Source organism: Orcinus orca, chromosome 21, assembly GCF_937001465.1.
Source record: "Orcinus orca chromosome 21, mOrcOrc1.1, whole genome shotgun sequence".
NCBI lineage: Eukaryota > Metazoa > Chordata > Mammalia > Artiodactyla > Delphinidae > Orcinus > Orcinus orca.
This window is the reverse complement of record NC_064579.1, coordinates 23,188,075-23,208,424: the sequence shown is the minus strand read 5'-3', so window position 1 is coordinate 23,208,424 and position 20,350 is coordinate 23,188,075. Positions and strand designations below refer to the sequence as shown.

General features: G+C 46.2%; 1 protein-coding gene, 1 long non-coding RNA gene and 1 other non-coding gene across 5 annotated transcripts; 2 read left to right on the top strand and 1 right to left on the bottom strand.

The window, feature by feature from the left end:
- The first annotated feature begins 3,458 nt into the window (after positions 1-3,458).
- Positions 3,459-3,531, top strand: TRNAR-CCU (transfer RNA arginine (anticodon CCU)). Its single transcript has one exon. It is a non-coding gene; the product is annotated as a tRNA-Arg (tRNA).
- Positions 3,532-7,816: 4,285 nt separating this feature from the next.
- Positions 7,817-14,818, bottom strand: LOC117197409 (uncharacterized). Its single transcript, XR_007474678.1, has 3 exons — positions 14,161-14,818; positions 12,422-12,571; positions 7,817-7,971 (listed from the first exon to the last, which is right to left on the bottom strand). It is a non-coding gene; the product is annotated as an uncharacterized LOC117197409 (long non-coding RNA).
- A 73-nt stretch (positions 14,819-14,891) lies between these two features.
- Positions 14,892-18,620, top strand: CDKN2AIP (CDKN2A interacting protein). 3 transcript variants are annotated; one of them, XM_033409219.2, is made up of 3 exons: positions 14,892-15,328; positions 15,766-15,865; positions 16,491-18,620. In XM_033409219.2, the coding sequence occupies exons 1-3, from the start codon at positions 15,057-15,059 to the stop codon at positions 16,497-16,499; spliced, it is 381 nt and encodes a 126-aa protein (XP_033265110.1). In that variant the 5' UTR covers positions 14,892-15,056; the 3' UTR covers positions 16,500-18,620. The 3 variants fall into 3 exon arrangements, with proteins under 3 accessions (XP_033265110.1, XP_004281792.1, XP_033265109.1); XM_004281744.3 differs by having other exon boundaries at positions 14,894-15,328; positions 15,766-15,896; XM_033409218.2 differs by lacking the exon at positions 14,892-15,328 and adding an exon at positions 15,376-15,569 and having other exon boundaries at positions 15,766-15,896.
- Positions 18,621-20,350: the final 1,730 nt, after the last annotated feature.

The window sequence follows — 20,350 nt, the reverse complement described above, 5'->3', positions numbered from 1 at the left end:
GCTCGCGCGCTCTAGAGCGCAGCCTCAGTTGTTGTGGTACACGGGCTTAGTTGCTCTGCGGCATGTGGGATCTTCCCGGACCAGGGCTCGAACTCGTGTCCCCTGCATCGGCAGGCGGATTGTTAACCACTGTGCCACCAGGGAAGTCCCTCCTTTCACCTTTATTTTGTAATTCTGCTGGTGGACGTACTGAGTTTCTTTGAGCCGTGGTTCTAAGAACATGGTTTAATTGCTACCTGTTTACCAACAAAGAACCTTGATTCTTTTTTGCTCAGACTCATCAAAAATATGGATGAGGGGCTTCCCTGGTGGCGCAGCAGTTGAGAATCCACCTGCCAATGCAGGGGACACGGGTTCGAGTCCTGGTCTGGGAAGATCCCACATGCTGCGGAGCAACTAAGCCCGTGAGCCACAACTACCGAGCCTGCGCTCTAGAGCCCGCGAGCCACAACTACTGAGCCCACGTGCCACAACTACTGAAGCCCACGTGCCTAGAGCCAGTGCTCCACAACAAGAAAAGCCAACGCAATGAGAAGCCCGCACACCGCAACGAAGAGTAGCCCCCGCTTGCAGCAACTAGAGAAAGCCCGTGCGCAGCAGCGAAGACCCAACGCAGCCAAAAATTAATTAATTAATTAATTAAAAAGACAAAAGGAAAGGCTTGTATGAGGACATCCATTGGTGAAGTATGTGCCACACGCCTAAGATGACAGAGAAGCTGGCTTTTGTTCATGTTATTTTGAGATTCTGTAAATGTTTTGGTCATTCTTCATTTCTTATGAAAACCATTCTTGATTTTCACGGTGAACGGCACACAGAAAACCATTTTGTTGCATCAAAGCTTCTCCGTGGATCCTCTGCTCTTATTCTGCTGCTACAGAGGAGTACCTTGAGTGAATTCTAAGAGGATTGCAGGCAGTAGCTCAGAACAATAGACTGGGAACTTTGCACCCTGTGAGATGCCCACGTTGTCTCAGAGTCAGGGAAAATGCAAATTTGGGTCGTCAGGAGGCCAGGGGTATCATTCTCTCAGTTAATCAGTCATCAGTCGTTACTGAGCACCTACAGTTAAGTGACAGACAGTGGGCCAAGCACTGGCAATTCAGCTGCGAATAAACAGTCTCCACATATAACGCAGGGGTGTGGGGACACTTGGGGAAAGGAGCAGATCATGAGGTATAATATCGCGGTACACTGTGTCACATGGGTTATTGAAGGACACTTCCTCCCACTTCCTTCATTTGCTCTGTGACCTGTCTCCTGATCAGCCTGTTACTCGGGGCTGCCTCGCCCAGCCACGCTGCCATTGGCACCCGCAGGTTCTGTGATCGCTGAAGCAACGGAAAACCCATTCTCTCCAGAGTCCCCATCCACGCTGCAGCTCTTTGCTGTTAGTTTCCGAGAAGGACTTCCCACGGTTGGCACACGGTGCTCGTCACCTTCGTTCCCACATGTCCCCGTGCTGCCCGGTGACAGCAGCACCTCCAGGATAGGCTGTGCGGGGAGAGAAGAAGAATCTCCCTCCCTGCGATCCCGAGTCTCTGCTAGGTGTCGAGACCCTGTGCTGGGTGTGTTTGTGCACCCTGTCCCGTTCACCCAGCCCCATGAGGGAGGTGTGAACACCCTCATTTTATAAATGAAAATCTGAGAGTTTCTACAAATTTCCGAAGATCTCATAATTAAGAAGTTGCAGAGCCAAGGCTCAAAACCAAGTCTATTTAATTCATTAGAAAAACCTTAGTCTAGGATGGCCTGTGATCCCACTAGAAATATAAACGGAATTAAAGACATTATGCACTTTCCTTTTTCTAAAAATATGTGAGCAATCTTCCTATTATTTCACTCACCTAGATGACACTCCCAGGAGAGCTAGAGGAGGCACTGGCTTAAGGGGTCAGAGAAGAGGGACGGGGATGTAGGGTGGGTACCCTCACTCTCCACCGTGGTGACAAGCTTGCCTTGACGTATCACTTCCCAAGAATTCTCACGTTACGCACGCTCACATATTCATGCGCCCAGGGCATCACACAGAACGTTAGTGTTGTCTTTCACTGCTGGTGGATCGTCTTTGAAACTTTTCCCCCAAAGTGACCTCTAGCAAAGTCATTAAAATCACTGTAGATATCCGGCCTTGGGTCCTTGTCACTCCAGCTCTGGGAAAGAGAACAGCCAACATCTACTGATCCAAATCCTGGTCACCTGGGAAAGGAAAAGGAGACATACAGCTTGCTTTTGTCATGTGACACTCCCGGCTAATTGGAAAGGAATTGCCATTTGACCTCGCAGAAAATAAATTGAACGGGAGGGGATTGTGTCTTAAGTAAACCTGGTAGTTAAACGCAATCCTCCGCTCCCTCCACTTTTTCTTCAGAACAAACTGGATTTCATTTCACCTGGTCTAAGGAGAGTCTAAGTCATTGGCAAATGTTATTGGCCCACGTATGAAAGTTGAGCAAAATGAAAGTACAATATGCAAATGAACCCAAGTCACCTAGGTAGCAGCAGAAACGCAACTTTGCATTTCTGTGCAGTGTGACTGCTTGCGACAGTCATGACTTTCTTTTGCTTGTTTTAAAACTCACAGTGGCATAATTCTCTATAAAGCTTCAGTCCTACCTTGCACTTTTTTCTCAAGCTTCTGTATAGCGATGACTGAGCATGGTATTACACCCAACATACCCCAGGGATCATCCTGGGAGACCCAGTCACAACTTACCCACGGCAGCGAGTGAGAACTCCTGCTTCTGACTTCCTGAGAATGATGGAAATGTGGATCCTGGCAGCCCCTTCCAGATTTTATCTTGCCTGAACTCAGCAAGATAGTGATCACATGTTCAGCTGGAAATGGAGCTTCAAGAAATGGAAGCCGGGGAAGGGACACAGCACACCGGCCCCAGTGCTACCCCAAGCCCTCCGCTTGCTCAAAGGAACCCCCAGCCTCTGGTGTTGGCTGCACACACACCCCCTCGTGACCTCCCAGCCTCTTTGGAGGCTCCATTTTGGGGCCTGACCTGACCTGGCCTGGTTCCTTGTCTCCTGCTTGGCATATTTACCAAGTTTTCCATATCTTAAAATCTACTTCTGGGCTTCCCTGGTGGCGCAGTGGTTGAGAGTCCGCCTGCTGTTGCAGGGGACGTGGGTTCGTGCCCCGGTCCGGGAGGATCCCACATGCCGCGGAGCGGCTGGGGCCGTGAGCCGTGGCCGCTGAGCCTGCGCGTCCGGAGCCTGTGCTCCACAACGGGAGAGGCCGCAACAGAGAAAGGACCACGTACCGCAAAAAAAAAAAAAAAAAAAAAAATCTAGTTCTGCTGCAAATAGCTGGGCTCTCTGGCTTAAGCCCAAGAAAGCCTCTCACCCACCCACACAGCTGCTCAGTGACCTACATGCACCCGAGTTTCAGATGCCGGAGAGGGAAGGAGTTAGTTGGAAGCCTGTGTTAATCAGTCTCTCCCGGGACTTTCCTGGTGGTCTAGTGGGTAAGACTCTGCGCTCCTAACGCAGGGGGCCCAGATTCGATCCCTGGTTGGGGAACTAGATCCCCCATGCATGCTGCAACTGAAAAGACCATATGCCGCAACTGAGAAGTCCCTATGCTGCAACTAAGACCTGGGGCAACCAAAATAAATAAATTTTTAAAAAAAAATCTTAAAAAAAAAATCAGTCTCTCCCAATGCAACAGAGGTGAAGAGCCAAGGGCATTTAGCCCTTTTTCGTTGTTCACATCTCAATTAAAGTAGTTGCCACTTTCATAAATAGTGATAATATTTCCTGAGGGCTTCTCAGTAGCGTGGCATTATATTAAATCCACCCAGGACTTTTCGCAGCATAGAGGATGTGAAATTTCTGGTCTCGATGAGCATATAATAAAAAGCAAAACATGGCAATTAACAGCAACTATTTATGGAGTGCAGATAGAGGCAGAAGGGCGTATGTGCGTAAGAGAAATTAATTCAATGCTTGCAAAAGGAAGACAATTATATCAGGAAAACGTGCCTACTTGGTGTAAAAAGGCCACTGCGGTTCTCGGCACTGAGCCACGCTCACCCTGCAAGCCTTGGTGCTTCGTATATTTATGTCTTTCGTTACCTTCATGATTGCAGGGAGCCAGTCCGCTGCCTGCCATCATTCTCCCCTTTATAGAACAGCCATGGGCGGTACAGTGTCGCTCAAGGTCATGGGCTCAAGACTGGGCTGGGTCTGGAGAGAGACGGTCATCGCCCCCGTAGCTGCTTGGCAGCGTTTGTGAGGTTAATTAGCGCTTCAGCTGATCACCTGCAGCACAGGTGTCCAGCTTCATTGGCACGACGCCTGGCTTCCTCCTCCCCAACCTCAAAGGAAAACGCCTGAGCTGGCTGGGCCTCAGGACTCTTAATTTCTATTACTTTTGAAGCACCATGAAAGAACAAGGAAAAGAAGCTTAAACTCATTCTAATGACAATAACCCACCTATAACCATCACAATAACAGCAGGAACTCTGCTCTGTACTTTGAAAGCAGGCCATCGGCGAGGCCTCTCGGAAACACTGAGAAATGCTTCTGCTGTTGTGTTCACCTCTCTTCCCTTCACTCAGATAATTCCTCTTGCCCCAGATGGAAGCCCCAGCCTGCTTGAAGCTCCCTGAAACTTCTTCCTCCCCTCCCCTCCTTTTCACCCTCCTGGAAGGGACACATTAAATTACCACAGCCTTTCTTTCATCTGCAAGCTTGACCACCACTGAGGGAAGCAGCCCTAAGGCTGGGGTGGAGAAAGGCGTGATCCATGCCATAACTTTCTGGGCTTCACTTTACTGACTGTCCCCACCCAGTCCCAACCTAAAAGGATGGAGAAGGAGAGAGGGGTAAAGGCAGGATCCTACGTGTGGCAGTTTGAAAACGTGGCCCCCAGTTCTCTGATACTCCTTCTATCACTAGGTGGCACCTCTGTCCTCTGCTCTCGAACCTGAGCCTGGCAACGATTTAACCAATAGAATACAGTGGATGCAAGATAATCACTGTGTCAGTTTGGGGCCCAGGCCTTAAGAAACTGGTAACTTCCACTTCTTGTCTCTTGGGAACCAGCCAGCAGACTGGTTGAGAAAGGCCAAACCGATGGTAGAGAGGCCCGTGGGGACAGGAATCAAGCCCCCAAGCTCTCAACCAACAGCCAACGCCAACTCTCCAGCTATGTGCGAAAGCCATCTTGTAAGTGGATCCTCAGCCCCCTGACGTGCCCCAGCTGATACCTCGTGTAGCCGAGATGAGGCTTCTCCCATGCCCTCATTCCTGTCCAAACTGCAGACCTGATCTGCCGCATCAGTTTTTCAGACAGCAGTAAATAACTGGAGCTCCAGGGTTCCAGCCTTCCTTGGGGGAGCCCAGGGAGGGATGCTGACCCTCCCCAAGCCCTCCCCACGTGGCCCCTGGGTCTGCCTCTCACACGAGGATTAGGGGTCTGTGAAATGGGGTCCCAACTGCTAGCCCAGCACTGAACACCCTTCACACACTTTCCAACCCTCTCTCCCCTACAAGCCCCGCGGCATGTAGGGGACACATGTATCCTCTGAGCTTGGGAACCTATCCATTACTCAAGATCCTTCTAACGGTAAAAATAAATGCGGATCAAGAACTCATCACCTGGGCTTCCCTGGTGGTGCAGTGGTTAAGAATCCGCCTGCCAATGCAGGGGACACGGGTTCAAGCCCTGGTCTGGGAAGATCCCATATGACGCGGAGCAACTAAGCCCGCGAGCCACAACTACTGAGCCCGCGAGCCACAGCTACTGAAGCCCGCGCACCTAGAGCCCGTGCTCCGCAACGAGAGAAGCCACCGCAATGAGAAGCCTGTGCACCGTAACCAAGAGTAGGCCCCACTCGCCACAACTAGAGAAAGCCTTCGTGCAGCAAAGAAGACCCAACGCAGACAAAAATAAATAAAATAAATTAAAAACCAAAAAAACTCGTCACCTTGTCCAGCTGGCCCAAGTCTTTACCCCCTGCTGGAGTGGGGCCTTTTGTGGACTCCCTTCCACAGGTCTGCAGAGTGCTGCGCGCAAGTGGATCCCAGAAAGGGGGGGCGGATTGGGGGGGGCAGGTCTAGGAGGGGTGGGGCCTGGGAGGGCGGAGCCTGGGAGGAAGCCCAAGGGAGGTCTCAGGAGCCAAGGGGGACCCAAGGGGAGAAGGAGATAGGGGTGATCAGTATCAAACAAAAACTAAACATAAACTAAATCAGGGCGGATTTGAGTAAATAGGAGGGAGGAAGTCGAGGCCGTGCTCACAGCCAAATCCATCCCGCTTGTTGCGAAGGGGAAGCAAGCAATGGGCAATATGTAGCTAAAGGGGCAGTGGAGGGCCGATAGGGACCCCTTGTTTCTAGCGTGGTTTGGTTTTGAAGAGGGAAATTGCTAAGCAAGTTTATTCAAGAGAGCAGACCAGGGGAAGAGTTGACTGCTAAGGCCTGGCTGCTCCCTGGGGAGGTGCAGGGGATGGTACCAGAACTCAAAATGTAGGGGAAGCCCATCGGCGGTGCCGGGGAGCAACGCGGAGATGCTGGGGCCCGAGGGCCTAACCAAGGGGGAAGGGCGTGCACGAGCCCACTCGGCTCTTTCCGTACAGGAGGGGCTGCGGGCCAGGAGCTGGAAGGGTGGAGTCCGGCGCCGGCCTTGACGTTGCGTTTGCACGCTCTGACGCCGATGGTCTTTTACAGACCAATAAAAATAGCATTTTCCAAGTAAAAACATAATTTCTAAATATGCTTTTATTCCTTCTTTATAGAAGAGGGAGAAAACCGCGACTGTCCACACTGAAAATGGCTTTGGGAGGAGGGTTGGCCTCACTCTTCTTCGGAGTCACCTCTGCATGTTGCCCACTTCGGACCCGCCATCCCGGCTCCTCGAGCGCCACCCAGTGGCCTCAGGGAGGAACATCCCGCGAGCTCAGCGCGGCTCGGGCTAAAACAGCCCTTTCCGAAGGCGTTTTTCCTGCCAAAGAAAACCGCCGTGTGTCACAACTACTGGAAAAGCAATCCTGAGAAACAAAGCCCTGATTTTTTTTATAGCAGCAGTGGAAACCGGACCCCACTTCCTTCCTCCAGGATTAGGGCCTCATTGATGCTGGTGGAATCGGTCATTTTGTTTCGCCATCCGTACTCAGAGAGTGAGAGAGGAGAATTACTTTCGCTCTCCCAGAGATCTTATCAAAGGTTTTTCTGTTCGGATTACCAAACTGTTACAAAGAACTCTCTTATAGATGTTTCTTTGACTTTTCTTTTTTTCTTTAAGGTTTTGTTTTTTAATAATATTGAGCTAGAATTTCCCTTCCCTGCGTGGTTGACAGCAAGTGGGTTTGGGGGCGTGTAGTGGGTGACACTTGAGTGTCTTTCTGTGCCCTCCTGTAGGGGAAACAGCGTCCCTGTTCTCCACCAAGGCACCTTGACTTCTAGCTGGGGTGACCAAGTGGATCTATACAGTGAGTGCTATGAAATGAATTCAACTTCTCATAAAGGAATTCAGGAGAAACCACTTCAAAATAAAGGTTTAGCCAAATTCAAAACTGAAAAGTCCATAACCAATTATTATGCAAAGTAGGGTGGAGGGGGCAGTCCCTTCCAGGTGGTTCCCAGCACCACCTGAATAGCTGTGAGTAATTGAGTTATTTACCCCTTTAAGGCTTGATGTCCCCTGCAAAATGGTTATGACAGTAATACCAACTTCGTAGGATTATTGTGAGTTTTAATGAGATAATATATGGCTAATGGTTATGTATTTTACTCTAAAACAAGTAGCAAAAATTTTAAAAATGCCACATTTTGAAGTTTCTAAGTCATATTAAGTCAACTTGCCTGTGTGATGAGAAATTCAATCTCAGTCATGTTTGGGTCTCCTCCCATCTCTAGGGTCACACGAGAACTGCTGGCGTTATCTGTAGTGTCCAAAAAACCAAAGTTGGGCCTCCAGCCCTTGTTGACTCACGTGGCATTCCCGCACTGAGATATAGCCTGGCACAAAGTAGTTGCTCAATAAATATCATTGTAATAAGTCTAAAACTCAGTCTATAAAATGAAAATCAAGAGGCTACAGTTAATCTGATTGAAATCATCTAGACTCTGATGAATACTTTTTTCGTGTCCATGGTTCAGGAATAGGTCTGGAAACTTCTTCCCTGGTGCCCTAAAGCAGAGATCCCGGAGAGCCTTCCCAAGATGGTTTAGTTGGGAGATTTCCTGATCCCTTAATGGTCTAGCTCATAGTTGACCCCTGTGCCCAGAACCATAACAAATTTTGAATTTTGTACATTTGATGTGCAAAAGACAAATTGGACCACTGAACTCAACAAAAATAACTACTTCAGTCAAAGGTCTAGTGACCTTGGGATATCTTTAGCAGATGCATATGACCCAGCTACTGAGCCTCAGGAATGCAAGGGACTAGCTCACCCGGTGCTCCCAGTTTAAGGACGCTGCCTACCTCGGTCTCTCCAACACAAAAAAACTTCCATCACTACGAAAGTCTGGCCTTCCTCACATCGTCCTCACTTTGTCACGGGCTCGGTCAAGCCCAGGAAGGCAAAAGTCGGTGAGAGACCCACCCTTTTCCTGTTAGACTCCAGGAAAGACCCCTGTGTTGTTACCACGCTCTGAATACATCCCGATGTCTGGTCTATCAATCCCATTTCCTATTTTGTTTCTGTTCTTTGGCTTTAATTCAGGAGCCTCTGAGCACATCTTACTGAGATCACACTCTGACTTAGTAAAATAGTGCCCACTGTGTTGCTGGTTTACTTCATTGCGCTCAAGTGAGCTCAGGTAGGGGGCTTCACGTGCAGACCTTCACAGCGATGGGGGAAGAGCCTCGAGGAGATGGAAGGACGGGGCTCCGGGAGGCACCGGGCTGGTGGGAGGTTTGGAACAGGGCGGTGCTTTGTGGGTCTGACTCTAGTGCCCACCGAGACGTGACTCAGCCACATTCCCCATCTCTGCTTCTGCTTGGGGGGCTTCTCCCTTCTTCTCCTGCTACCAGGCAGCCCCTGCACTCTGATCTGCACGCCGTTTTCTATGCCATAAATTCAGCTCCATGATCACGTGTTCCGCCTGTTTTGAAACTTCAGCCCACTAGTGGTCCAGCGTGGCCTTCCTACCTCACAGCCTCCCCTTGTGCAGTCTCTCAGCTTCAGATTCTATGATATCAGCCTACCTCACATATTTCAGAAAGGGGATGTGATGGGCATTGGCAGGGCCTTCTGTGTCAGGCTCCCCTCCCAGGCCAATGGTTAGCCTATCATACGGTGCTGAATAAGACCACCATGTGCGAGGACTAGCCTGGGTCTGCATAGGTAGAGCTGCGTTTTGGAAGAGAACAGTGAGCACGGGGAATGCTGTGATTGACAAGTCTAGGACAGCAGCCAGGGACGTGGTACCATGTGATCTGCCCCTTTCCTCTGCCTGTCTGCATTCGGTTATGGTCATACGTTCATCTGGTCTACTCAGGATCATCAGTGACCTCCCGACTGTTAAACCCAATGCTCAGTGCTCAGGCCTCATTCTCCTTGACCCACCAGCAGCATCAGACCCAGTTCTGTCTGTCTTCCTTGAACGTTGTCTTCCCTTGGCTTCCGGGACACCGCATTTGCCTACTTTCACCTCTACTCATCTCTAAGCTTCAGGGAAGGTGGAATCTCACAGAAGCAGGTTATTCTTCACGGAGGTCCAGGGAGGGGGGCTCCTAGGCACGGCTTGCTGGCCTGGAATTTTTAGGTCTAATCACAAAACTGTGGGACCACCTGTCTAAAAGCAATTATTTCTGTGTCAGTATTATCCCAGCCACATTATAATCTGATTTTATTTTATTTTGCGGTACACGGGCCTCTCACTGTTGTGGCCTCTCCCGTTGCGGAGCACAGCCTCCGGACGCGCAGGCTCAGCGGCCATGGCTCACGGGCCCAGCCGCTCCGCGGCATGTGCGATCTTCCCGGACCGGGGCACGAACCCGTGTCCCCTGCATCGGCAGGTGGACTCTCAACCACTGCGCCACCAGGGAAGCCCTATTCCTGTTTTAAAATTAAGAAAACAGGGACTTCCCTGGCACCCAGTGGTTAAGACTTCGCCTTCCACTGCAGGGGGTGTGGGTTCAATCCCTGGTCGGGGAGCTAAATTCCCACATGCCTCAGGGCCAAAAATACAAAACATAAAACAGAAGCAGTATTGTAACAAATTCAATAAAGACTTAAAAAAAAAAAAAGGTCCACATCAAGAAAATCTTAAAAAAAAAAAAAATACTTGCAGAGGTTAAACAATTTGCCCATGGCCGCAGTGGTGATATATAATGGAGCCGGAATTCAACCCCAGGAATCTCTGACTCCCAAACGGTTGTTCTTAACCACTAAGTTAGGCGATGTTCTGTCCTCTCCTTTGGCTCCCTCAATCCCTCCAGGAATGTAACTTTCTACTTCCTCTCCTGCCCACAGTTTCAAGGCAATCACACATTCATGCATTGGAGCCCTGGGCACAATGAAACACACGTTTCAATGCTTCCTGTTCTAGTTTTCAAATTGCCCAATAATTAAGTGGATTACTGCTGTCATATCTTAGTGCCTGGACTGAACAAGGGTTGGTTCAGTTTCTATTTCTTTTGCAGCCACTACACATTGTGAGTTAATCAAAATTTATTACACTTCACCAAGGAGCAATATGTGACACAGGACAGCGTCCTAGACCACAAGTCAACAGACTGACTATTTTCCTTGGTTTCTCATTCTTGCTTTTCCATTAACCAGCTGTTTGACCTTGGGCAATCACTGAACCACTCTGACCCTCAGTTGCCTCATCTATAAAATAAACACAGTCTTAAGGTCCCCTTCCAGTGCGAACTGTCCATGATTCTGAAGAGTGAGGATCAAGTTTATTATTTTATGGGAACTTGAACTGTGCTTCTTCAAGTACCAACTCTTGTCTGAGCTCTACCTGTATCTCATTCCTAGATTTAAATCTAGGGCTAAGCATAAGCGAAACTTTCACAAAAGGATGGGAAAGTACAGATAATAATAACTTCATCTTATTGGTATTTGGAGGAACATAACTAAAAAGATGGAATTGTTTTCAGGAAGGATCTATATAATATTCTGTAAGGAAATATAGTAATTGTTATAAAAAGATTTTATCACGTTGCCTAAGATGTGGAGGAAAGGAAGTCCTCTGATAAGAGGGCTTCCCACAGGAGAATTATCTTGTGCCATTTGAAACTCATTACTATCATCCTTTCTTTAAAATCTTTTCTGGCATTTGGCGATCTTACTGTGCATATGGCTGTGACTCCCACTTTTTTGAGTGTAAATTCTTTATTTACTGATTTTGTTATTTCTCTTACATGATATTGACCCTGCTCAGATGTTTTATTATTCTTAGGGGGGACGCATGACTCAGACCTGTACAATCAGAATATTTCATATCCCTGGCTACACTGTTTATCTGAGGGATAAATACGTGACTCAACAGAACCAATGGATTCCCAACAGAACCTCAGGACAATGACAGAAACTATCAGGAAAGATAAGCTCCCTTTTCAAAGCAGTTGCTGAGATATGGAGTATGTATATGCTATGGGCTGCTGGAACCACCTTGCCATTATGTAAGAAGAGCTTATCTGAGATTGAGGCGGAACGCAGAGAAAGCAAAGTCTAGAGATGCAGAGAAACAGGATTCCTGATTATATTGTTTGAGTACCTGGATCCCCAAAGTCTACTCCCTGGATTATCAGTAATATAGCCAATAAATTCCCTTTCTTTTTTATTTTTAAGCAGAAGCCATTTAAAATCATAATTTGTTTGTCGCTTGCAACTGAAATTAATCAACCTAGCATTTGTGAACCTGTACAGAAAGCCCATGGTTCCCTACTTCTTCACATCAGTAGATGCCCAAGGGGTCTTTCTAAAATTGAGCCTACTGCTTGCCACAGGAAAAGAAGGTAGAGTGTTATCATATCTTATCTGACTTTCATTTTATATGCTGATTGTTAGACAGTAACCCCCATGAAAGATGTAACTTCACAATCCTATTTAATTCTCACAGCAGCAAACACATTTATTAACATTTATTAATGTTAAGGCTTAATGTAAAAACAAAATGGCACAAATCCTGCAGGTAAGTAGGGACCATGGTGGCTGGGGCACTTCAGCATTCCTCTCTTTCTCTCTCCTTGTGGAACTTTTTGGATCCCTCTAAGGTCTGTGAGAGACAAGGGGTGTGTGTGTGTGTGTTGGGGGAGGAGGAGGGAGTTGTATAGTTAATTACTAGAGCTATAAAAGGCCTTCTCTAAGTTCATTTCTTCTCTTATAAAGGCCAACCCACGCTGGGCACTAGTGGGCTGTCTTCTCCCAAAGGTCCAGGCAGAGCCAACACGTCCTCCTCCCCGCTCAGCCCCACCCTCATTGGTTTTCACAGGTTCCCTTCTCACCTTTTCTCTCTGAATTCTCCCTCCCTCCAGTCTGAGAATTTGTCTGCATATGGTGAGAAGGCTTTTTTTTTTTTCTAGTAGAATATATGCTATCATTCTTAACTTTGTGGTCCGTGGTCTATTCCCCGAATCTTCATATGCAAAGTCAACCTTTTAAGAAAGAAAAGAAAAAAAAAAAAAGACATGCATCTTTTCAGTAAAGCAGCTGGCTTTTGCAAATAACAAATACTCCAGCTTTCAGACCGTAATGCTTTTATTATAACTTTAACAATTAATTTTGAAATCCAGGCTCTATTTGCACCCCCTTCAAGGCAGTGAAGCCCATGGGTGGAAGGCTACAGGGCAAAAAGAAAAACAGTGAGAAAATTCTTGGATTAAAATGTACAAATATCATCTAGGTACATAATCTTAGATTCTTTTACTTGCGACCTCCCCCTTCTCTCGCCAAAGAATTCATGAAAGGAAAAACCATGAAGTTTCTCCAGTCTTTTAAAATGCCAGGTTTAGGACATGGAAGCAACCTAAGGGTCCATCGACAGATGAATGAATAAAGAAGATGTGGCACATATATACAATGGAATATTACTCAGCCATAAAAAGGAATGAAATTGAGTTATTTGTAGTGAGGTGGATGGACCTAGAGTCTGTCCTACAGAGTGAAGTAAGTCAGAAAGAGAAAAACGAATACCATATGCTAACACATATATATGGAATCTAAAAAAAAAGGTTCTGAAAAACCTAGGGGCAGGACAGGAATAAAGACACAGATGTAGAGAATGGACTTGAGGACACGGGGACGGGGAAGGGTAAGCTGGGACGAAGTGAGAGAGTGGCATGGACATGTATACACTACCAAATGTAAAATAGCTAGTGGGAAGCAGCCACCAGCACAGGGAGATCAGCTCGGTGCTTTGTGACCACTTAGAGGGGTGGGATAGGGAGGGTGGGAGGGAGACGCAAGAGGGAGGAAATATGGGGATGTTTGTATACATATAGCTGATTCATTTTGTTATACAGCAGAAACTAACACAACATTGTAAAGCAATTATACTTCAATAAAGATGTTAAAAAATAAATAAAGTGCCAGGTTTCCACTTCTTTTCACCCCTCTAAAGTTTCGGGGGAAAAGAGGAAAGAAGAGCAAAACTAGAAGCAAAATCGTAAGCTTAAAAAATTTCTGTGCCTGTTTTTATGCACTTTCATTGGGCACGACAGGAAAATGGGCTCTACTATTTTCACACAATAGTTGAATTTTGCTTGTTCCAGCATGTATATAAATTACCTGGCTTTTTGTTAATCCCATCTAAGTGACCATTCCTTTTTTACCTTGTTTGATTATTCTGATTTATTTTAAAATCACAATCCACATTTAGTGAGAGGAAAATTTCTTTTTATTTCGTAGTTTATCATTCTTGTCACTTATATAAGTGACAAGAATGATAAATTATAAGTATCACTTATTTTATTATTAAATTTTATTAATCATAAAATACCCAAATACCTAATATTGGAAACATAACAAAAAGCAAGCCAGCAGCTATGCTTTAAGTCTGGACATTCTAAAATGGAAAAAATGCAAAGAAAAATATAGCTCTAAGAGGGGAAGTTTAGGGGCGTGGAGATAAATGCACTTTTCCAAGCCGCCTCCTGGGTATCCGTCCAGCTAGGGGTTACAGTTTGTTAATTTAAGGAAATACGACGGAGACCGAAGGTACTGGCGCAGCGTTTATGTTACTGACCAAATATCCACCCTAGAGGAAGCAGTACTGCCCGGGTTGAACTGCGGAAACCAAACCCAAGTCTGCGGGGTCAGGAGTAGTTTCAAAGACTGGGCTCCACAAGGCAACATCGAACTGGATTAAACGTTATCATTTACCTTTATTATTAGTATAATACTTTTAAGCTAATATACACCTGCACATTCCTAAATGCCCCGAGACTGGACGACCTCAGAATGCCTCGCTTGTCTACATTCGATTTTCTGCATAATCAGAAAAAATGGAGGCGAGCTTTGTCTACTTTGGCCCCGCTCGAAACCAGCGTCCTCGGGCCGAGGCGCCCAGACCTCGCGGCCGGATGGCGGCTCGAGTCCGCGAGGACGCGCGCGGCATGCGAGGACTCGGCCTGCCCCACCCGGCCGCCCCGGAGCCCGCGGTCCTCCGCCAACCCCCGGAGCAGCGGGCCCGGCGCGGGAGCGCGTGGCGTCACAAAGCCCAGTCGGAACGCTGGGGCCGGCGCTGAAGCCGAGGGCGCCCGGGGCGAACCCACTAGCGGCCCTCCCTGGCGGAACGGCAAGCGCGCGAACCCTTCATTTCGCCCCGCCTCCCCTACCCCCGCCGCAGGGGCCGCAGCGCCGCGGCGGCTCGGGCGCCGCAAAGCGTCCTGGGAGAGCCGGCTCGCACCGGAAGGACGCGCGGGCGCTCGGCGGCAGCGAGGTTATAAAAGGGAAGGAGCCGGCGGCGGGCGGAAGTGGGCGGTTCAGCTGCTCCCGGCGCTGTTGTTTGGTGTTTGCGCTTCTCGAGGGGCGTTCTGTGGTGGGCCGCCGGTGCAGGCCGCAGTGACAGGGCCGCTCGCCCCGCAACTCCTAGCCTCGGCGCAGCGTCCGATCGCGACTTCCGCGACCCGCAGGCCCAACATGGCGCAGGAGGTGTCGGAGTACCTGAGCCAGAACCCGCGGGTGGCCGCCTGGGTGGAGACGCTGCGCTCCGACGGCGAGACCGACAAACACTGGCGCCACCGCCGCGAGTTCCTGCTCCGCAACGCCGGGGACCTGGCCCCCGCCGGCGGCGCTGCCTCCGCTCACCCGGAGGAGGCCGCTGACGCCGAGAGCGGGACCCGCAGTCGGCAGCTGCAGCAGCTCATCTCCTTTTCCATGGCCTGGGCCAACCACGTCTTCCTCGGGTGCCGGTGAGTGAGCCGGCGTCCCTGAGCTGCTCTCGCGGTTTTGTCCGGAGCTTTCGGCGGAAGGGGAAGTGGTGGAAGCGCGGGAATCCGCGGGACAGGCTGCCCTCTAAGGGCGAGAAGGGCGTCTCTGCCATGGTTACCAGTCTGGAGGTGCCCCCGTTGGGTGGGGAGCTGGCGGTGGAGTTGTTTGTTGGCGATGAGCTCACAACGCTCTTGGGGGAGAGGGGCACTGAATCTAAATTAGGTTTGTAAGAAGGGATCCCGCCTCCCAGACCCCGGGCGTTTGTTTACGGCGTTCCAGGAAACAGAATGTTCCTGGCGGTTGATTCCGTTTCTTGATAACAACCAGGAAATGCAGTTCCTGTGGCCTGTTTTCGTACCCCAGAGGTGGCAGCTTAGCAAAAACACTTCCTAAAGTGTCTTTCCCTTCCTTTTTTCAGGTACCCTCAAAAAGTTATGGATAAAATACTTAGTATGGCTGAAGGCATCAAAGTGACAGATGCTCCAATCCATACAACAAGAGACGAACTGGTTGCCAAGGTGAAGAAAAGAGGGATATCGAGTAGCAATGGTTAGCAGATCATAGATGTGAACATACATAGGAGTTTAGAACTTAAATTTGATGTTATTAGGAATTATCGTTATTACTAAGTTTTTAACAAGTTAGAATTTATATAATGTTGTTAATCAAATTGGAATGTTAAACCTAAATTATGTGTCTCTGTGTTTTAGGCTTTGAATTTGATAGTTTCCTTTGACTTCTGTGAGATTTTGAAGTGTGAAATATTGTCTATGCTGTTGATTTTTTAATATTAGAAATTATTGAGGGGACTTCCCTGGCGGTCCAGTGATTAAGACACCGCGCTTCCACTGCAGGGGGCACGGGTTGGAGCCCTAGTCAGGGAACTAAGACCCACATGCCCTGCGGGGCGGCCAAAAAACAGAAAAAATATAACAAAAAAATTTTTTAAATGAAAAGATTATTGGTGTTATTCAGCGCTGTTTTAAGAAATTAATGAAGTTATTCCACAGTTTTTAAAGGATCTACAAATCCTGAAATGTTTTCATCTTGTGCCTTTATTTTAATATGAGTATCTGTCTTGTAAATCTTCAGCTGATACGTATGAGGTAGGCTTAGTCACATACTTGTTTTCGTTTTTTTCAGAAGGGGTAGAAGAGCCAACAAAAAAACGAACCATAGAAGGAAAAAACAGTTCTGCAGTTGAGCAAAAAGATCATGTGAAAATCCCTGCCAAAACAGAGCGTGCATCAGCTCAGCAGGAAAGTAGTTCAGCATGTTCGGGATCAACTACCAAGTCAGAGAGTAGTGGGAACTCAGCTCGGAGCTCTGGCACCCTGAGTCAGAATAGCTCCACAAGTGATGGAGAGCGCTCTGTTTCCAGCCAAAGCAGCAGCATTCCCTCTCAGGTAACAGCGGTAGGGTGTGGAAAAGCTTCTGAACCAGAAGCTCCAGATAAACATGGTTCAGCGTCGTTGGTTTCTTCGTTGTTGAAATCCAGTGTGAATAGTCATGTGACCCAGTCCGCTGATTCCAGACAGCAAAGTGGATCCCCGAAAAAGAGTGCTTTGGAAGGCTCTTCAGTCTCAACCTCTCAGAGCACCTCAGAGATTGAGGTGCCCTTGTTGGGCTCCTCAGGAAGCTCAGAAATAGAGTTGCCACTGTTGTCTTCTAAACCTAGTTCAGAGACAGCTTCAAGCGGGTTAACTTCCAAAGCTAGTTCAGAGGCAAGTGTTTCATCATCAGTTTCTAAAAACAGTTCCTCATCAGGCACATCTTTACTAACCCCCAAGAGCACCACCTCAGCAAACACGATGCTGACTTCCAAAAGCACTTCGCAGGTAGCTGCATCACTGTTAGCTTCCAAGAACAGCTCCCAGACCAGCGGCTCTTTGGTTTCCAAAAGCACTTCCATAGCAAGTGTGTCCCAGCTGGCTTCTAAGAGTAGCTCTCAGAGCAGCACGTCACAGCTGCCTTCTAAAAGTACTGCGCAGGCGAGCGAGAGTTCTGTCAGATTCTCTTGTTGCAAGTTAACCAATGAAGATGTGAAACAGAAGCAGCCTTTTTTCAATAGACTGTACAAAACGGTGGCATGGAAGTTGGTGGCCGTTGGTGGCTTTAGTCCCAGCGTGAATCACGGAGAGCTCCTAAACGCAGCTGTCGAGGCTCTGAAAGCAACGCTGGATGTGGTTTTCGTCCCGCTAAAGGAACTGGCAGATCTGCCTCAAAACAAGAGCTCTCAAGAAAGTATTGTTTGTGAACTGAGATGTAAGTCTGTGTATTTGGGCACTGGCTGTGGAAAAAGCAAAGAAAACGCAAAAGCAGTTGCATCAAGAGAAGCCTTGAAGTTATTTCTCAAGAAAAAGGTGGTGGTAAAGATATGTAAAAGGAAATACAGAGGCAGTGAAATCGAGGACTTAGTACTCCTCGATGAAGAGTCAAGGCCTGTCAACTTGCCTCCAGCATTAAAACATCCTCAAGAATTACTGTAATAATGTCCAAAATGTCACTGTGTACAATATCTGGTATTTGAAGAGAAAAACTGGCTTACTTTTGTATAATATGAAACACAGGCTTTCACAAATTTTGTATTGCTTTTTTCCAGTTTTGCAGAAAATTTACATTCTAGTTCTCTTCACACAGTGGAAGTTGTAAATAATTTGTGGATGACAGTATACATTAAAAGGTTTATGCATTAGCAGCATACCAGTATGCTGTTTTATTTGCTGAAAAAAATACTGTCTTCTATTTTTAATGACACATTAGGTACGATGTGTAGTTCTGTAGTCTTAAAATTTTTGTACTACTTTGAATTTGGTGAAAATGTATTAAGTTGTCTACCATGCTTTTTTTTTTTTCTAGCTGAATAAACCTTCACATCAAAGAAAAGGGGACCATAGTATTTGTCTGAAAGTCTGTGAAGCTTAAGGTTTTAAGAATGTTGGCTATAATGTTGAACATGTCTGTTAAAGAATAAAAGAGAAAATAGTTGCCTCAGACTATTTTTATGAGAAGCTGTAAGCATTTTTTAGATATAAAGCAGTGTTAAATACGTAAGGTTATTTTATTCTGAAGTTGTTTGAAATTCACCATGATTTTGACCTCTGCAGATTCTTTAAGTGGGTTAATTTATGTTTTGAGGTAAAGTACAATTTACACTTTTTCTTAAAGACGTAAATGTGGGTTTCTATATTAAGCATATTTTGTGACTACTACTATTAACAGATTGATTTGTTTAGATATTAAATGCTTCAAGCTATTTTACCTTTTCAAGAAGTTGTGGTTTTTCTTTTCACCCCCCCCCCCCCGCCCCCCGTAGTCAGAACCAATTCCTGCGATAGGCTTCCTGCGAATTCCTGTCACCTGTCACTAGTCGTTGTAAATTGCAACTAGGTAATTTTTCATAGCTGATAACACAGCTTTTTATGGGTAGACAAGTTAACAGTTTGCAAATCTAGAACTGGGTGGGTTTTTTGTTTACAAAACCTCGTAGAAGAACACTGGGCAGAATAAGAGAAGCCAAGCTCAGCTCTTTAATGAGCCTGTTGAGTGAATTACATTTGTTGGTTAAGAAAGGAAATCCTGCTTCTGTGTCTTAGGTGATTCGGACTGTATTATCCTTTGTGGCCTTTTTCTGGCTTTCTAGTTGCTGCACTTTGAGCAGTGATGGTGATAATGTACTGAGAAAAACCAGGAAATGGCCTTGTGTGTGGCAGTAGTATTGGAGTAGGAAAATTGGACATAAATAGTAAAATGTAAGTCATGAAGTTATTTCTATTTTATATTCTAGAAATAATAGGGGATATTTTATATACCTGAATTAAAATAATCAATTGTTTTTATTTCACTAGGTAACTTTTAAAAAAGTTTATTTTTGAGCATGTTAAATTGGATACCAAAGTTTAAAGTCCATATTATGTAAATGGGGTTGCCTTTATATAATACATTGTGAGGAGAAATAACATGAGTGTTGTGAAAGCAGTTTTAATTACCTCAGTTTCCTCAGCCTTGGAATGTATATTTTGTGGGACAATGATTGCAAGAAAAGTAAGAATAAATTTCTGTAATGTATCTAATTAGGTGGTTTAGTAATTTCCTGAATTGGCTAAATTTCCTAAATTTCAAGTTAATATAAAAGTTACTGAAAATATTTTAAATTACAGTAAACTTCTTATATGGTAGAATTGCAGGAAGCTGCTTAATGTAAAAACAAACATTAATAAACGTTTTCTATAACTATTAAAAGCTTATAATCAGAATTTAAAGAACCCTTGATTTAAGAGAAATGCATATTTTACAATTCTTCAAAATAGTGTCGTGCAGAAGAAAACAAGCTTTGGAATCTTGAGATAGAATCTTGGCTCTTCCTCTTTAAGTAGGCATTTAACCCTTTAACTTTAACTGGGAATTTAACCCTTTACCTGTAAAATAGAAGAGCTGCCTCAGCTGTGAGGATCAAAGTACATACCACAGTTGAGGAATTGCTTATATGTGTATTCTCATTTTCTCAGAACCTGATGAGTAACTATTGTCGTTTGGTCCATTTTTCAGATGAAACTGAAAAAGTAATTTGGTCAAAGATCAAATTCAAGCCCATATCTGATTCCAGAGTCCAAGCTCTTACTATGTTTTATTGCTTATTACCTTTCTCACTTCTCTAAATGATGACATTTCTGAAAATCCCCCTCAGACTGGTTTCCTACTAGTTTTAAGTGACCACATCATTCCAAAGGCTCATTTCCTTGAACTGAGTCGCAGAAGGAGATCTAATGTTTGAACTGCTTCTCCTTAGTATCTGCATGTCTTGAATATTCTTGACTAGGGAATTATCCCATATGGGTGCAGTTGAAGTTTGTTAAAATAATTTGAAATCAAGTTTACTGAATAGGATATTGAGAGGAAATACTGATTTTTCTTCTAAATCAATGAGGTGAGATGATGACCTGAAACTAATTTTTCTTGATGGTGCTAAAATCCAGAATTTTTTTTTAACGGTAAAGTTAGAG

Coding starts and splice junctions, on each gene's coding strand:
- CDKN2AIP (XM_004281744.3), top strand. CDS start 15,057: ATGGCGCAGGAGGTGTCGGAGTACCTGAGCCAGAACCCGCGGGTGGCC. Junction 15,329..15,765: donor CACGTCTTCCTCGGGTGCCG/GTGAGTGAGCCG, acceptor TCCTTTTTTCAG/GTACCCTCAAAAAGTTATGG. Junction 15,897..16,490: donor AGGGATATCGAGTAGCAATG/GTTAGCAGATCA, acceptor CGTTTTTTTCAG/AAGGGGTAGAAGAGCCAACA.